General features: G+C 58.8%; 1 protein-coding gene across 1 annotated transcript in view; it reads left to right on the forward strand.

The window, feature by feature from the left end:
* Positions 1-15622, forward strand: part of ATOH8 (atonal bHLH transcription factor 8) — a 29574-nt gene extending 13952 nt beyond the window's left edge. Inside the window, exon 3 of the mRNA XM_055122114.1 lies at positions 14687-15622. Coding sequence (XP_054978089.1) covers positions 14687-14692 — 6 coding nt within the window. The 3' untranslated portion in view covers positions 14693-15622. The remainder of the gene's footprint in view (positions 1-14686) is intronic.
* Positions 15623-16328: the final 706 nt, after the last annotated feature.

The following is a 16328-nucleotide window of genomic DNA, read 5'->3' on the forward strand; positions in this document are numbered from 1 at the left end:
GGGTTCCTGCGGGGTTCTGGAAGTGAGGGGTGAGCATGAAGCCTGAGCATCCAGGAGCGAGAGGGGCTGAGCCCAGGCATTGCATGTGAGAGACCCAGGCTCGGTCCCTGAGGCTGCAGGTCCAGGAGCACCTCTAGGAGTGACCCCAGGCAGGGAGCTGGGCTTTAGACGCCCCCCAGCAGCCCCAAACAAGCATGATGGGGGTGCACAGCGCCCACACAGGGGACATCTGCCACCCGTCAGGCAGATGAGGCTGTGCCAGCCACGCCAGAGCCTGGCCCCTCAGCTGATTGCACTATGACATGAAGTCTTTTTTAAGAACCGGCAGCCATTGCCAGAAGCTTCTCACCCCTCCTGGGAGCAGTCCCCAGGCGGCAGCCTGTCCGGGACCTGGCAGAAATGGGGACGGCAGAGCCTGGCCGCCTCTCAGCCCCCAGGACCCCCGAGTCAGGCCCAGGGCTGCAGGCAGCAGAGGAGACTGGGGCTCCTTGTGTCCGATAGGTGGTGAGGCTGGGATCAGGGGACACAGAGGCAGGGGCTGGTTCTTTTCTTTCTCTTTCCTTTCTCATTTCTGGGTATCCCCACTTTTTTTAGGGGGGAGGAGCACATCAGTAACTCTGAGGGGTTCCTCCTGACTCTGTACTCAGGGATCACTCCTGGCGGTGCTCATATGGGATGCTGGGGATCAAACTGGACCTGCGGCATGCAAGGCAAGCGCCCTGCCCGCTGTGCTACTGCTCTGGCTCCCCTTGCTACCCCTTTTCTGCTCACCACCCCCCACACTATGCCATCAGCCCTGAGCACTGGAGAAAGGTCCCCCCACCAGGTAATGGTGGCCTCTCGGGTCCGGCCCCCGCGCCCTGCTGGAGGGTATGCCTTCACCTGCCTTTCTTGCTCTTTTCCTTTGGCTTTTGGAGGTGAGGCGGCCCCTCAGCAGGACCAGGGTCTTCACTCAGGGTTGCTCATGTCCTCTCACCCACCGTCCATCCGTCGCTCCTGGCCTGGCCTTGGGGGTGGGGGTCTGGGTCTGTCTAAGGGGCCGCGCTCAGCTCTGCATAGGGCCCTGTGAGTCAGGTGACATAGCTCCAGGCTCTGCCCGTGCAGCCTCCCGGGCCTGGCTTGAGGCTGTGTCTCCGGCTGGAGAGAGTGGAGAGGGCCAGCGAGCAGGAGACACGGGTCCCTCTGGACCGTAAGGGCTTTCTTGCCTAGACGCTTCCAGAAAACAAGGGCCGGCAGGGCAGGTGGCAGGCGGGCTGTCTGCTGGGGCTGCCGCGCTTCCCCCTCTCTCCTGAGCCGCGGCACCGGCATGGCAGGATGGGAGCCTGCACCAGCCTCCCCCCAACTTCTGCCCGCAGCCACACCCCCAAAGCAAAGTCTCCCCAGGGGTGGATACCTCCTGCCACAGAGACGCTGTAATGATGGGGGGGGGGCAATAGCAGCCTCAGGAGCCATTGGGGTGTGTATGGGGGGATTCTTTGTTTATTTGCCTAAAGAAGGTCGATTTCTTTTTTTCTTTTTTTTTGCTTTTTGGGTCACACCCAGCAATGCTCAGGAATTACTCCTGGCGGTACTCGGGGACCATATGGGATGCTGGGAATCAAACCCGGGTTGGACATGGGCAAACGCCCTACCCGCTGTGCTATCGCTCCAGCTCCAGGAAGTCGATTTCTAAGCTGTGTTGTTTTGTTTTCCGAAAAGGAGGCCTGGGGCCACATGAGTTTGGAACCCTCTGAGCGCCACAGGAGCACTATTCCCTGCCTTCTTTGAGCTCCTGGGATAAATATTTCTAGAAGGTGAAGGAAGGAGCCACTCCTCTCCCCAAGTCAGTGCCACCCCCCTCCCCCGGAGTGACCTGCCCATGGCTGCCTACCCCCTCCCTCTCCGCCCTGTGTCCCGATTTATACGCCAGGAACGTCGACTCCTGGCCCAGAGGGTCTATTTTGGGCCTCTGTGCTCACGCCATCCCTTAGCTGGAATGCCGTCCTCCCCGGCCTGTCTGGAGAATTCCTTCTCCTCTGCAAGGCCCAGCACCCCCTGGAAGCCCTCCCTGACCCCTGCCCCAGCTCCACCCTGCCCTGGCTGGGGGTGCGCGTGGGATCTAATTCAGGATGGCACTCCGTGGAGTCATGGTATAAAGTGTCATATTATCTGAAACACTGATACGCATTGGGGGGTTGGTTTTTTTTTTTTTTTTTTTGTCCCAACCCCTGGTGCTCAGGGGTCAAATCCTGACGGTGCTAGGGGGGAAAACAGTGCCGGGAGCTCGAACCAGGGTCTCCGTGAAGCAGACTGAGCACACAGTGCCTGGGTCACCTCTCTGGCCCTGTCCGGTACCCTGCTCCGTGGTCCCATTGCAGCTTCAGGTGCTGGGCTGTGTGTTGTGCCGTCTTAGCCCCCCGGCGCCACTTTGCATGGTTGTTGGTGAGTGTCGGAGAATGCACGGGGATGTCCCGCTGCGCTGAGCCCTGTCTTCTTTGTGTCCAGCTCCCCGCGCAAACTGAGGCCCCAAGTCACGACCCCCCACTCCTTTAGCCAACACCCGCACAGAGGGGCTGAGTATTGGGGTGCTGAAGGCAAAGCCTCCAGGAAAGGGCCACCAGGGCCTTCAGGTCAGCTCGGCTCTGCCAGGCCCCCACCTTTGGAACGTGTACCCCGTCCCCTGGAGTCATGAGGGAGTTTCAGATGCCAGTGGCTGATGGGAGCGGGGGTGCTCGCTCCTTACACTGGGAAGGTGGGAGGGAGTGGAATGCGCCCCGGGCTCCAGGCCCCAGAGATGTTGGGGTGCAGACTTCTCTGTGGGTTTCCTCGCCCTCCTGGCTGCTCAGAGCACCCTTCACGACTCCCGGCACAGGGCGTGGGAGGAACTCCTTTCCCTTAGCGCTTGCCTGCCCTGAGTGTCGGGTACCCCCTCAAGACTGAGACAGACATCAGCGTCTCTGGGGAAGAGGTCACCTGGATCTGTGGCGAGTGGTTTTCCTTCAAGACGGGATGCCCCATGCTCTAGCCTTATCTATCCCCCAAGCCAGAACCCCGCTTTCACAGGCTTACACTCCGCCCTATGCTCAAAGTAGCCTTTTCAGTGGATGCCTCGGGGGGCCCCAGGGGGTCGGGGACAGGTCATGCCCTGGTGCCCTTGCAGGTAGGTGGGGGACCCCAGAAGCACCCCTGAGGCTACCGGGCCCTGGCACTGAGCCTGGGAGCAGGCGGACCGAGTCTGGTAGCCAGTGCTCCTCGGCTCAGACCTGCTGTCCCCTCCTGTCCCCAGCGGGTGTTGCAGGGACTGGGGAATGTCACAGTGGTCGCTGAGTAGAGCCATTAATGACCTCTGACACTGGCCTACTCTGACTGCAGTTTCCCTCCTGAAGTCTGGAGAAAGCCAGTGGGTGAGGAGGCATCCAGGGAAGGAGGCCTGAGAAACAGCTGCCCCGCTAGCCAGGCCAGAGCCGCACTCACCTGTGACCTGAGGACAGGGACCCCCTGCCCCCAGCCTTTTAAAAAATTGAGTCACCATGAGATACAAAGCTGTTCATGCCCGGGTTTCCCTCCCACCACCCCCGGGCCACCTCTGAAGACTTCATGCTGTGTTCAACAGGAGGACACTGATGACTCTGCCCCTGTGCAGTGCATGTGTGTGCATGCATGTGCGCAGTGCACATGTGTGAGCATTTAAATGTGCGTGTAAGCTTGTTTGTGCATGTATGTGTATGAGCATGCGTATGTGTGTGTGCCAGCCTGTGTGATTGGGTGTAAGTGTGTGCATGTGTAAATGTATGTACATGTGTGCATGTGAGTGTACATATGTGTGAGCATGTGTGAATGTGTTTGCATATGTGAGTTCATGTGTGTGAGTGTGTGAACCTGTGCATGTGTGTGTACACCTGTGTGTGCATATGCATGTGCATGTGTGTGCGCACACATGTGCATGTGTGCATTTGTGTGTGTATGTATACTTAAGGATGCAGAGGGCAGGGACACGTGTAGTTGGGCCAGAGCTGGGCATCAGACCCAGGGCTTGCTGGAGTTGGCCGAGGTCTCCTTCAGGCGGGAAGGGCAAGAGCCCTGGAGGTTGTTTTTTTTTTTTTTTTTGCTTTTTTGGGTCACACCCAGCGATGCTCAGGGGTTACTCCTGGCTCTGCACTCAGGAATTACTCCTGGCGGTGCTTGGGGGACCATATGGGATGCCGGGGATCGAACCCGGGTCGGCCGCGTGCAAGGCAAATGCCCTACCCGCTGTGCTATCGCTCCGGCCCCGCCCTGGAGGTTTTGAGGCCTCCCCTGGGGTCCCGTAGTGGCCGAGGTGGGCCCGGAGGCGTCCTGTGGATCCCCCCTCCCCGTTCTGCTGGGTGCTCACAGGTGTCGCTCCCTGGCGCCCCAGTCCATGCAGCTGGATGGAAACAGCTGCTGCAGCAGGTGCAGCGACCACACGCAGGAGCCTGGCCAGCGGACGCGGGTGGGAAGGCAGAAAAGCACGGGCCTGGGGTCACTCAGCCTCAGGGACCTCGCGTCCTCCTCAGTCAGATGTTCCTGGGCTTGACCTTGGGTTCTCAGAGGAAGTGAAGCTACATCCAGTGTCGTCTGCCGGGAAGTGCAGCCCTGACTGCAGATGACGGCTGGAGGCTGGAGACTTCCTTACTTGGCAGCGGCTTCTCAGGCTCAGGGCTGTGTGTGGGGGCGGGTGGCGGGGCGGACCCATGCCCGCCTGCTTGCTGGAGGGGGCCGAGTGCTTCTGATGGAGCTTGGCACGGTCCTAACACTGGTCAGTGCCAGAGGAGGACAAGCACGGACGCGTGAGGCACTGAGGTGCTCCCGGTGGCCACCCACAGTGTCTAACGGGCAGCCCCTGAAGTGGGAGCCAGCAGCCAGGTGCGTGTGTTTGTGCGTGTGTGCACATGTGCTCTGCCCCGTGACTGCTACACAGCTGCATGAGGCTCTTATGTTCTGGACTCCTCCTCCAGCTTCACACAGCTCTGTCTGTGAGGAACGTCGCTAGTCCAGAGAAGCAAAGTAATTGGCGCAAAGTTACACAGTTGGTTGAATGGGGAAGTCAGAATTCAGAGATGCCATCTGATGTCGGGGCCGGCAGAGATGGGCAAGTGACCATGTGAGTGACCGCGCCGGGCTGCCTATCAGGCTACATGTATTTATGCATGCATATCCGGTGTGTGCGCATGTGTGTGGAAGTAGGCGTGTGCATGCGTGTGCATACTCGTGGAAGTGTGTACATGTGGAAGTGTGCATGTGTGTGGAAGTGTGCATGTGGAAGTGTGTACATGTGGAAGTGTGCCTGTGTTGTGTGCATATGTGTGTGGAAGTGTGTGTGTGTGTAAGTATGTACGTTTGGAAATGTGTGCATGTGTTGTGTGCATGTGTGTGGACGTGTGAGAGTGTGTGAGTGTGTATGGCTGTGAGTGCCTCCCCACTTGGTGCCTCTCCCTTCTGTTGCTGGAGACTGCTGTGCGGTCATCACTGATGGACTGGGGAAGGTCAGTTCCTCCTCAAACCCCTGCCTCAGTCCCATGTGAGGTCCAGACTCTGGTCCAAGGCGCTGGCACAGCAGGCAGGAGGGGGCAGGTGTCTTTCTCATCCTGCAGTTTTTCTGGTAGTTGGTTTGTTCTGGGGGCTGCTCTGGGACCCCAGGCATGGCCTCCCTCCGCCACCACCATTGCCCTCAGTGATGGAATGCTTACAGCCAGAGCCCTTCCAGAGCGTCTCTCAGGGCCATGCGGGGCCTTTGCTGGCCAGCTGGTGGTCACGGGCATGGATTGGCCTGTTGGCTGAGCGAATCAGGGGTGGGGCAGGGAGGCATGTGGGAGCAGAGGAGAGGGGCAGTTCCCAACCCCGGGGCCGTGGATGCATGTGGGGCAGGGGCTGGTGTGAGGGTCATGAGTCAGCCCCTCCAGCCCGGAGCTGTGAGGAAGCAGCGTTTTCCTCACCTGGCTGGCCACCTGGCCGCCCAGCTGCCTGCGGCCCTCCAGCCCGGCGCCTCTTCGGGCTCTGGGGAAGGTCACGGACTCCTTGAGCCCGGGGTCTGGACGGCAGCGTGCAGCCGAGTGGAGTTGGCCGGCCGGCACCGCGGGATGGGAAGCAGATGGGAAGCCGCGGCAGCTGGGCCCCAGGCCTCACGCAGGCCCGCTGCACCCGCACGGTGCTCTAGGCTGCGGGTGGGGTGGGGCGGGGGCCAAAAGCCGCGCACGGGCTGATGGACGTGGAGAGCACTGCCGAGCCAGGCCAAGAGAGGGCTGGCACAGAGAGCCGGGCAGAGCGTACAGGGAAGCAGATTGGCAGCCAGAGAGCGTGGCCTGCAGCCCAGGACGGCGTCTGCACGGCAGGGGCCTCGGGTCCTCCCGGCTGCCCCTTGCAGGCCCTGTGGGCTCGTTCTGGGCTCTGGCCCTGGCTCCAGGCTGTGCCAGGGCCTCCCACCCCCTCCGCAGCAGCCACTTTCCCTTAGTCTCTTAGAACCCAGGGAGAAGCAGCTGGGCGTGTGGGAAGAAGCTGGCCTCTGGAGCCGGGAGCTGGAGCATGCGCAGCCAGAGATGCTCTGCATGCTGGAATCCTGGGCTCAGTCCCTGGCATCACGCGGGGTGATCAGCAACCCTGAGTCCGGAGCGGACACAGCTCTGTGGCATGCTGGGCGTGGCCGTGGGGAAGCAAGAAGCAGCTGAGGGCAAGAGGAGGCAGAGACGGGGAGGGGCCGTGGGCTTCCCTGGAGGCATCCACCTCAGTGAGGGAGTCTCTGGGTTCACTCACTTCTGTTCTCCAGCCTGGAAATTCGGGGTGATGGAGGATAGTGGGGCCCCTTAGGAGCTTGTGGGAGGAGGTGAAGTGGGGAGCAAGGAGCCAATGGCTAGCACCCCAATCATTCATGGCATGGTCGTTGGAATTTCTGGACAGTGTTTGGGGGCCTGCAGAAAACAAATACAGTTCTTGCATGCAGCTGGCCCCTGGTTCAATCCCATAGGCATAGGGTGCCCGTAGCAAGTGATCTCTGAGCACAGAGCCTCGAGTAAAACCCCCAAGCATCTCTGGGTGTGTCCCTCTAAAAAAAAAAAAAAAGGAAAAGAAAAGAAAAATTTGCAACCTGTGGTGGGAGAGGGCTGCTGGGCTACAAGGCAGGGCCTGAGCTGACCCTGATCCTGGGGTGCAGAAGCAGAGGCATCGCCAGCGCCCCCACCCCCAGGGTCTTTGTTCCACCGGGGCAGAGATAACCCCTCGTAAGACTCTAGGACTGTGCGGGATGCACAGAGATGCTGGCCTCGGGTACACCTCGTGCTACCTGGGATTCCCACTGTCCTCCTCCAGCACAGGGATATGACGTTGTTTCTCACTGGGGAGAGCGTGACACGTGTCACTGTCTGGGACTGGAACACGGCGTTGGTCCAGGCAGCGAAAGGTTTGGGGAGCTGTGACCTGAGGAGCCAGCAGCAGGCTGGGGAGTGCAGCCTTGGGGGAGCACAGCCGGGAATAGGAACACTGGCAGCATTTTGCACCCCTCCCCCCCCACCCTCTCCCCTGTTCCCCCACTCGGGGGTCTGTGGCCGTAGGCCTCTGGGCTGAGGTTCTAATTGCTCACCCATCCTGCACCTCTGCAGCCACTCACTGCATCTTTGGGGGAGCGAATGCATTTTTCTCCAACCCAGGGTCCCCCTGTGGATTCCCCTGGCCCACCAAGGGCTCTGGCCACAAACTTGGCAACTCTTAAACACCCGGGACCTCTGAGGCGCCCTCAGCCAGGACACACTGTGATCCTCGGTTCACACCACGTTCCCGCCCTCAGCAAATATCAGCCAACTCCAACGGCTCATAAATTTCTTGCCTGTCACCCCTGGCGCCCGGGCCCGGCGGGGTGGGAGGTGCTGGGGCCTGGAGGGGGCGGGGGGGGGAGGCTGGTCCCTACCTGCTTCCAGTTCCCTGGGAAGTCTGGGGGCCGGAAGCCTCTGTGTGTGTGTGTGTGTGTGTGTGTGTGTGTGTGTGTGTGTGTGTGTGTGTGTGCCCAGAATAACTCAGCTGGGCCCAGCCCGGGAGAGGAGGGTGGCCGCCCTGCCAGATGCACCGAGGTACGTGTGGGGTGTGAAGGAAGCCAGTCTCAGCCCTGAGCCTGGGGGTTTGCAGGGCACAGCCCCCGTCAGGGCCGACCGGAGTCAAGCATAAACAGGGCTCACTGTTTGTCTGCAGGGGAGAATGAATGTGATCTAATTTGTTCCTGCTGCTTTTTTTTTTTTTTTATCGAATCACTGTGAAATACACAGTTACAAAGTTGTTCATCATTGGTTTTCAGTCACACAGTGTTCCAACACCTGCCCCATCCCCAGTGCACATTTCCCACCACCAGTTACTCTCCTATAGTTTACACAGACTCCTAGAAAATAAAAATTAAAAAAAAAACCTATAAAATGAAAACATTAACAACCTTATAGAGATAACAGTTCACCCATCTACAGTGTTTGATTCATATTTGTTTGTTCCTGGGCCACCGCCCAGCATTGCTCAGGACTTCACTCTTAACTCTGTGGTCAGGGTTGGCTCCCCGAGGGACTATGTGGGATGCTGGGGATTGACCCCGGGTTGCTGTGTGCAAGGCAAGAGCCTTATCTACTGTCCAGCCCCTACAATGTTGACTTAGTAGCTTTCAGTTCGTAATGGATGTGTACAGCCTCCACCACAGGCAATCTTGGGCGATTGGGATCCGTCTGCAGAGAAACTGTTTCCTGTCTCACTTTCCCCCTTTTTCTTGCTTTTGAGCCACACCCAGTGGTGCTCAGGCCTTACTCCTGGCTCTGCATGCCAGGCTCTGTGCTTGGTGGTACCAGGGGGGGACGATACGGGATTCCGGGGGATCGAACCTGGGTTGGCCATGTGCAACCAATCTACCCACCCATTCTATCTCTCTGACCCCTGTCTCTCACTTTTTAGCCCCCAGCAACCCCACTCCCCACCCCCAACTGCCATGAGCCAGCAAATGTCCCTGTTCTGGACGTGGCGAGTGAGTGGAGCCATGGACTCGTAGACTCTTAGTGACTTGTCCTTTCCTAGCCGGCTGCATCCAGGGCTCAGCCACCCTGTAGCTGCACCCCGTCTCTCCCATGATGAGCTGTATTCCTGGGTGGGGGCCGCACACTTGGTTTTCTCTCCGTCAAGATGGACATGACTTGAATACTACTTGGGGGGATCCTTTTCAGCCTGTGGTGCTGTTTTATGTCTTCACACACCCCCATTGGTCAAAGCGGGGACCCAGTCCATTTGGGGACTGGGACTCAGCACCTCTTGTTGTTTGTTTTTGGGCCACACCCCGAAGTGCTCAGGGCTTTTCCTGGCTCTGCACTCAGGAATTACTCATGCTTGGTGCCCAGGGGGCCAGGTGGGATGCGGGGGATCGAACTCATGTCAGCCTCACGCAAGGCAAACGCCCTGCCCGCGGTTCTGTCGCTCTGCGGGGTCAGCGCCTTCCTGAGCTCCCGGCCCTGCCAGGGTGGGGACAGCGCAGCGCCGCACCTCATTGTCACTGCTGTGCACATTGAGAGACGAGGAAACCGAGCCTGCTCAGGGTCCTGTAGGTCTTTGGGACCCAGATGAACCCAGTGTTCAGAACCGAATATGAATCTCCCTTCCGAGCCCGCATGTCCGCACACTTTAAAAGTGAGGGATGAGATCATTCCCAACAGCATGGGGAAATGCCTCCTGCTCGCCCTCCCTGCAAAAGTAACATTTGAAATCGAACTATTCTTTTTAGGACAAATTGTTGTATTTTTAAAGTCGGAGTTTTAATACCACTGGTTGTATTTTGCTGCACATATAAAGCTACTGCCAGGAGTCAGAGGGATAGTACAGTGGGCGGAATGCTTCCCTTGCAAGTGCCCGACCCAGGTTTGATCCCTGGCACCCCATGTGGTCCCCCAAGTCCGCCAGAAGTGATCCCTGAGCGTGGAGACAGGAGTCAGCCCTGCGCAGCACTACCAGGTTTGTCCCCAAAAGTCAAAGAAAAAGAAGGGAAAAGAGAAAGAAAAAAATATAATCTGGCTTAAATATAGAAAGAAGCATGTATCATTTTAAAATAGTGAAAAATGGGGGCTGGAGCAATAGCACAGAGGGTAGGGCGTTTGCCTTGCATGCAGCCGACCCAGGTTCGATTCCCAGCATCTCATATGGTCCTCTGAGCATCGCCAGGAGTAATTCCTGAGTGCAGAGTCAGGAGTAACCCCTGAGTATCACTGGGTGTGACCCAAAAAGCAAAAAAAAAAAAAAAAAGTGAATAATGGTTTTATAGGTGAAGTGTCATAGACTAAATGTACATACAAAGTTAGAGAAGTCCGAATGTTTCTTTTTTAAAATATCCCCCAAATGTTACTGTGTAGCACATAAAATTAATCAAGAGAGGAAGCCAATTCACTGAAGGTCTTGGTAGACCTGTGTAGCAGAGAGTTAATTAGTAATAAAAAGCCTAGAAGTGAACACAGACCAAAAAAAAAAAAGAAAAAAGAAAAAGAAAAAGGTGCCAAGTTGTTTCAGTATTCTCAACAATTGCCAAAAATTCCCTCAGAGCATGGGCACATTTATAAGACAACAACCCCCACCCCCGCAAAAAAAAACAACCCCCCCCAAAAAAAAAACAAACCAAAAACCTGCTCAATGTTACATTTGAAATAGGAAACATACCCACATGCCCCATTGAACTGTGACAGTAAGTGAAAGACTGTGACTGGGAACAATTGCTCCCTTGTTCTATAAACATTTGGGGAGATACTACTGTGTATCTGACGCTGTTCTAGGAGCCTGAGTGTAGCCACAAGCCAGTGGATCTTTCTGCATCTTCGTGGAGCTGGTGTCTGACCATACTCAAGCCGACAGGTTCCAAGGCCAATCCTGTGCTCATGGGTGGGCGACCACCCCAGCAGTGCTGGGTGGGGGGTGCGGGGTCACTTTGGACAGTACTCCATCTACTTGGCTGGTTCTGTGTTAGGGCCCTGAAGTGCCGGGGGCTAGTAGCTCACCCGGGCAGTGCTCAGGGGAGCCGGGGCTACATCCTCTGGCATTCGGGGAGGGGACCTTCACGATGCTGGGAGTCAGACTTGAGCCTCATGCCTGGCTGGCATGCGCTCCAGCCTGGAGCTCCATCTTCTGAAGGCGGTAGAACTCACTCACCACTGGAGAGAATCACTTCCGTGGACTCTGCATATCAGACCAGCGCCAGGGTGCTGGGGACACGTCCCGAGGGACCCACACGGAGGGCCTGCAGCGAATGCTGGATTCTCTGGGACTTGGAGCCTTGGACGTAGTGAAATCCCACTCCTGCCCACTCCTGCCCGCCCCCCCCCCCCCCCGCCTTCCCCCACCCGCCCCATCCCGCTCCCCGTAGCCTCCCACACATACCAGAAGACCGGCGCTGGAGGGGAGGCCGGGGACCCTCTCAGTCTGAGGTTCTGAGGAAAGGGCCTGTACTGTGGGTGTCACGGTGGGAGTGCTCTCCACCTTCTCTGTCACATGTGGTGTTTGAGAGCCACGCCAGCTGATACTCAAGCGTTGGTGCAGGCTGATGGCTCAGTGCTGGGGGTCTCTGGGGCTAGAGCCAGCAGTACTGGAGGGTTGCGCTGAACCATGTGTGTGTACATAAGGGCCTGGACACACACACACACACACACATGCGCGCGCGCGCACACATAGACATACACATGCACACGCACACGCAATGTGTCTGTGGCAGTTGTGCTTGCTGTTCACCACAGCTGACAGCCTGGCTTTCTTTCTGACTGAAGCTGGAGTGATAGTGTGGTTCTCCTGGGCAACTGAGGTTGGTGCTGAGATACTGAGAGACAGAGCCTGAGGCTGGGCAGACAGCAAAGCAGGGACATCTGCGGTGGCCCAACAGTGTTTGGGCAAACCCCCTCGCCCCGCCTCTGCCCCCTGTAGCCTGGCCAGGACGCGGGCGTGGTGAAGCTCCTGCAGCCTCACCAGCCAATGTGTTGGGCAAGATCCTGGTCAGGAAGGCCACAGGCTTTGCACGTGGTGCAGGACTTTTCTGTGACTTTGGTAAGCTCGTGTGTGGGGTCAGTGTACCAGTGTAGCAGGGAGGGTGCTTCCTTGCACAGGGCTGGTCTGGGTTTGATCCCCGACAACTGATAGGTGCTGCCACCCCTCTCAGGAGTGATCCCCGAGTGCAGAGTCAGGATTAAGCCCCGGGCACTGCTGGGTGTCACCCCAAAACAAAAGCGAAGAACTATGCTCGTGTGTGTGGTGGGCTGGATCAAGCAGGGCGGGGGCTGGGTGTTTCCCAAATGCAGCGTGGGGTCTCCCCTGGCCAGTGCTCTGCAGACGCCTTTGGGGGGGTTCCCAGGGAGGAGTGGGGATGGGGGGGAGTGGGAAGCGGTTGGCATGTGACTGCAGTGTTCTCGCCATTCCTGGGGCAGAGGGTATTTGAGCTGGGCCCCGGGGGCTGAGGTGGGTGGCTGGGGGCACACAGCTCCAGGCTCAGCCCAAGGGAAAGGTGGGCTCTGGGAGAGAAGAGCAGGGTTTGGTGAGAGAAGTCTCTGGCTCTCGGGTGGAGCGGGGTGCCCGGCGCCTGCCGGGTCGCGGGGCTGCCGTGGGCTTGGATCGCTGCCTGGGCTGCCCGGGCCGGCTCCGGGGCGCAGCCTCCCCGCCCTCCCCCAGACCACAGGCCCACTGAACAAGAAAGGAACTCGGCAAGGGCCCGCCCAGGCAGCCAGCGTCGGGATGACGCGGGCTGTAAATCAGTCCCTGGCCCACAGACCCAGTGCATCCCCACGGTCTCCTTTCCGCTTCTTAATCCTCCTCCTCAGACTCGGTAACAAAAAGCAGATTCCTGCCGGGGCCAGCCACGCACCGCGGGCTCGGAGAATGCGAGCGGGGTCTCACCACATCAAGACAGCGCCTTCCTCTCACTTTTCCTCCCCCTCCTCCATTAGCCCGAGAGTGCTCCTCCTCCTGGCCCCGCTCCCTTGCCCCCCCTCCCCGGGACCCCACTTACAGCTTTGCCCCAGCCTCCTACTCTGGCTGCCTGCCCGCGTGGCTGCCCCAGGCCCTGTGGTTAACCGGCCCTCCAGCCTCGCGGTTTGGCTCCGTCCTGGCTGCCTGAGCGGGCAGAGGCTGCAGAGGAGTCACAGCTGGTCAGGCTGGAGTCACAGCCTGCTGCTGCCCGCCGGGGGGGGGGGGGGGGTTACGGTCCCTTCTGGGAGTCTGTGACCATCACTCTCCTCCTGTGGGGAGGGGGCAGGGGAGCGCTCCAACCCCCAGCAGGTGGGAAGTGCCCCGCAGATGTTTTGCTTCCAAAGTCAGCACTGAGCTGTTTGTTCAGGGTTGTCGCAAGAAGCGCAGCATTTGGAAGCGTTTTCTGATGCGGTCCTGGCCCCAGGGGCCACGGGTGCCTGTGCCGTGTGTTCTGTGAGATCCTGGGGGCCCCTCAAGCCCCTCCCCACCAGCTGAGACTTCCCTGTAGAGCAGAAGCCCCTGCGGCTGCCCTGGCTCCTCTTGTTCCAGACAAGTCACACCCTCCTGTCACTTTCCCAGGGAGCCGGACTGAGACTTCTCCGCCCACCCCTGTGAGGACCTTAACAACGGTTAAACAAGGGGCCAGAGTGATAGTACAGAGGGCAAGGTGCCAGCCTTGCACGCAGCCGACCCAGACTCATCCCTGGCATCCCCTATGGTCCCCGGAGCACCACCAGGAAAAATCCCTGAGTGTAAAGCCAGGAGTAACCCCTGAGCATTGCCAGGTGTGCCCCCATCCCCCCGCAAAAAATTAAAAAAAAATTGAACAGGATAGATTTTAAATTATGTCCCTTAGCTCCTGGCTCTCAGAAGTGCCCGGCTCCCCACCGGCAGGAGGGCAGTAGGCTCTGGGTCCCTCTTGCTGTGCTCCCCACAGTGGCCCAGACCGACAGAATCGTGTTTATCTATTTTCTGTGGAAAGGAGCACTGGAAGGTTGGGAGAATGTACAGCAGTTAGGGAACATGTCCAGGCTCAAGTTCCAGCACTTCAGGGTCCCCCAAGAATCACAGGGTTGGAGACCCCGAGTGCCTCTGGGGTGTGCTTGAGTGATCCCGGACCCCGAAGAGCCAGGCCAACATGACCTGTTCAGCCCTTGCATTGAACCCCCAGCCTGGGTGGCTGAGAATTTCCAGTGGGGTCTTCGGGCTTCCCGAGCACTGCACTCGGCGTCCCCCTCTGTGATAACAAAAGAAGACAAAAGCGCACTTGAAAATGACAGACATGTTCCAGCGACATCATTTTATAAAGGAGAGTGAGGATGGGAGAAGTTAAGTGACTGTCAGGGCGGGTTGCCCGGCGTGGCAGATGCACTGCGCGCGGGTGTGTACTGTGGTCTGAGCAGTGTCTGCTCGCAGGAGCGGGGATGGCCACTGGAAGGGGGCTGGCCTGCCTCGGATGCCCCTCAGAGGTCGACCCGCTTGACGCTGCTCTCTGCCTTCGCGTCCTCAAGCTCCCTCTCCCCACTGCTGCCCTGCCCGTCCCCCCACACCAAGACCAGTGCCCTGGAACCGGTCACTCCTAAGTCCAAAGGCAGGCTCCTTCCTTACTGCCTCCGCGATGCAGCCCCCTGTCCCTGGGAGCATGGGGAGAGGCGGGTGTTCAGGCCGGCACCCTTGCTGCCGGTCACCTTCCAGGCACTGGAGTCGGGGTACAGGGGGGCTACTTGTGACGGTGCCTTGTTTCTTTCAGGAGTGACCAGCATGGCCCAGACCACGGACGCTGCTGTGGACCTGGTGTGCGGTCCAGCCCGAGGGAGGACGACGTTGCCCAACCCAGACTCATCGTTTCCGAGATGCTGCTGGCCGGGAAGCCCCGGCCTGTCAGGGTCGGGAGAGGAGCAGGCCGTCTCGCTTCCCTGCTGCCCTCCCGGCCCCTCCATTGCCTCTTCTTCCACTTCGCACTTTGTCCCCTGGTGGGCAGGGGGAGAGCTCAGCCTGCCCCTGGCCTCGCCCATGCCCTCTCTCTGGCTGCAGAAGTTCATTGCCAAAGATCTGATAAAGCCCACCCCCACCCACCCCTGCACGTGGTGAGAAGCCCCCCAGAGAGAAGCCTCACCTCTCTGTCCCTTCCTGCCCCCTGTTGCTCGGGTTCTCGGATGAAGCTGAGTTGGAGACTCCGCCGGGAACTCATGATGGGATGGACAATTGGCCACCACTGGACGCGCTTGGCCCTCTGACCCGGAAGTCTTCCTACACTGGGCTCTGAGCTACCTGCGCACAAACTCAGCCCGGGACGATGGCGGCGGCGAGGCTGGGGAACCTGGAGGGATGGACACTGGGTGCCTGCTCTTCTCGTCCTCCCTTGGAGCTCCCCATGGTGGCGGGGCTGGGCCGGGGCGGACACCTGGTACCACAGCCCCAGGGTTTGGCCCAGGGCAGCAGTGGCACAGGGTCCTTGCCAGTGGTCTGCGCTCCTGGCTGGGCAGACAGGGACCTCGTGCTCGGAAGCGTGATCTGTTGAGGCTGTGCGGAGCAGAGGAGAGGACCAGGGGAGCGGGCCAGTCTGTGGGGGAGCAGGCCTGCTCCTCCCTCACGCTCAGAGGCCAAAGCTGTTCACATCTGTGCTCAAACATCTGCTTCAAATTGAAGTAAAAGCCCCGACATGGAAAGAAAACACTTGCCTGTGTTGAGTGGGCTCTGTGGGTGACCGTGATCACACGGGTCAGCTGGCGTGGGCAGTGTGTGTGTGTGTGTGTGTGTGTGTGTGTGTGCCTGTGTGTGTGCCTGTGTGTGTGTGTCTGTGTCTGTGTCTGTGTTAGGGGGCCCACATGACGGCCTCAGGCTGCTTCACACCTCACTTCATCCTCTCACGGGTTGGTAACACAAGGCTTTTATCAGAAACCCCATTTTATAGATGAAGAAACCAAGTGCCAAGGACACAGGTCAGTCATCGACAGCCAGCTCTCAAATTAAGGGGGCTTCAGTCGAAGTCCTTTTTGGACTCCCAAATCCAGTTGGAGCCCCAAGTTCTGAGTCTGTGCTGACCTTTTCATGTCTTTTCACCAGGGGCACGTGCGGCCCACAGTAGAGGCCCCTGGCATGGGGAGGGGCGGTAAGAAGCCAGACGGCAGGTCTGAGCACAGCATGCAGCAGGCGCCTGAGGCAGGGGGTGATGTGGACAGAGGTGGCGCTGGGCAGCTTTCTCGATGCTGCTGCGCTGGGCAGGGCAGGGCTCAGAGCCGCCTCCTTGGCATCATGTTTCTTGGCCCCTCCTCTTTGGTTTTGTTTTAAGGTGTTTGTGGTTGTTGTTTGCTTTGAGGCCACACCTGGTGGTGCTCAGGGATCACTTCTAGCGGGGCCTGGGGAGCCATATGTGACACCAGGGATCGAAC

The sequence above is a fragment of the Sorex araneus genome, chromosome X (genome assembly GCF_027595985.1).
Source record: "Sorex araneus isolate mSorAra2 chromosome X, mSorAra2.pri, whole genome shotgun sequence".
In the NCBI taxonomy this organism is placed as follows: domain Eukaryota; kingdom Metazoa; phylum Chordata; class Mammalia; order Eulipotyphla; family Soricidae; genus Sorex; species Sorex araneus.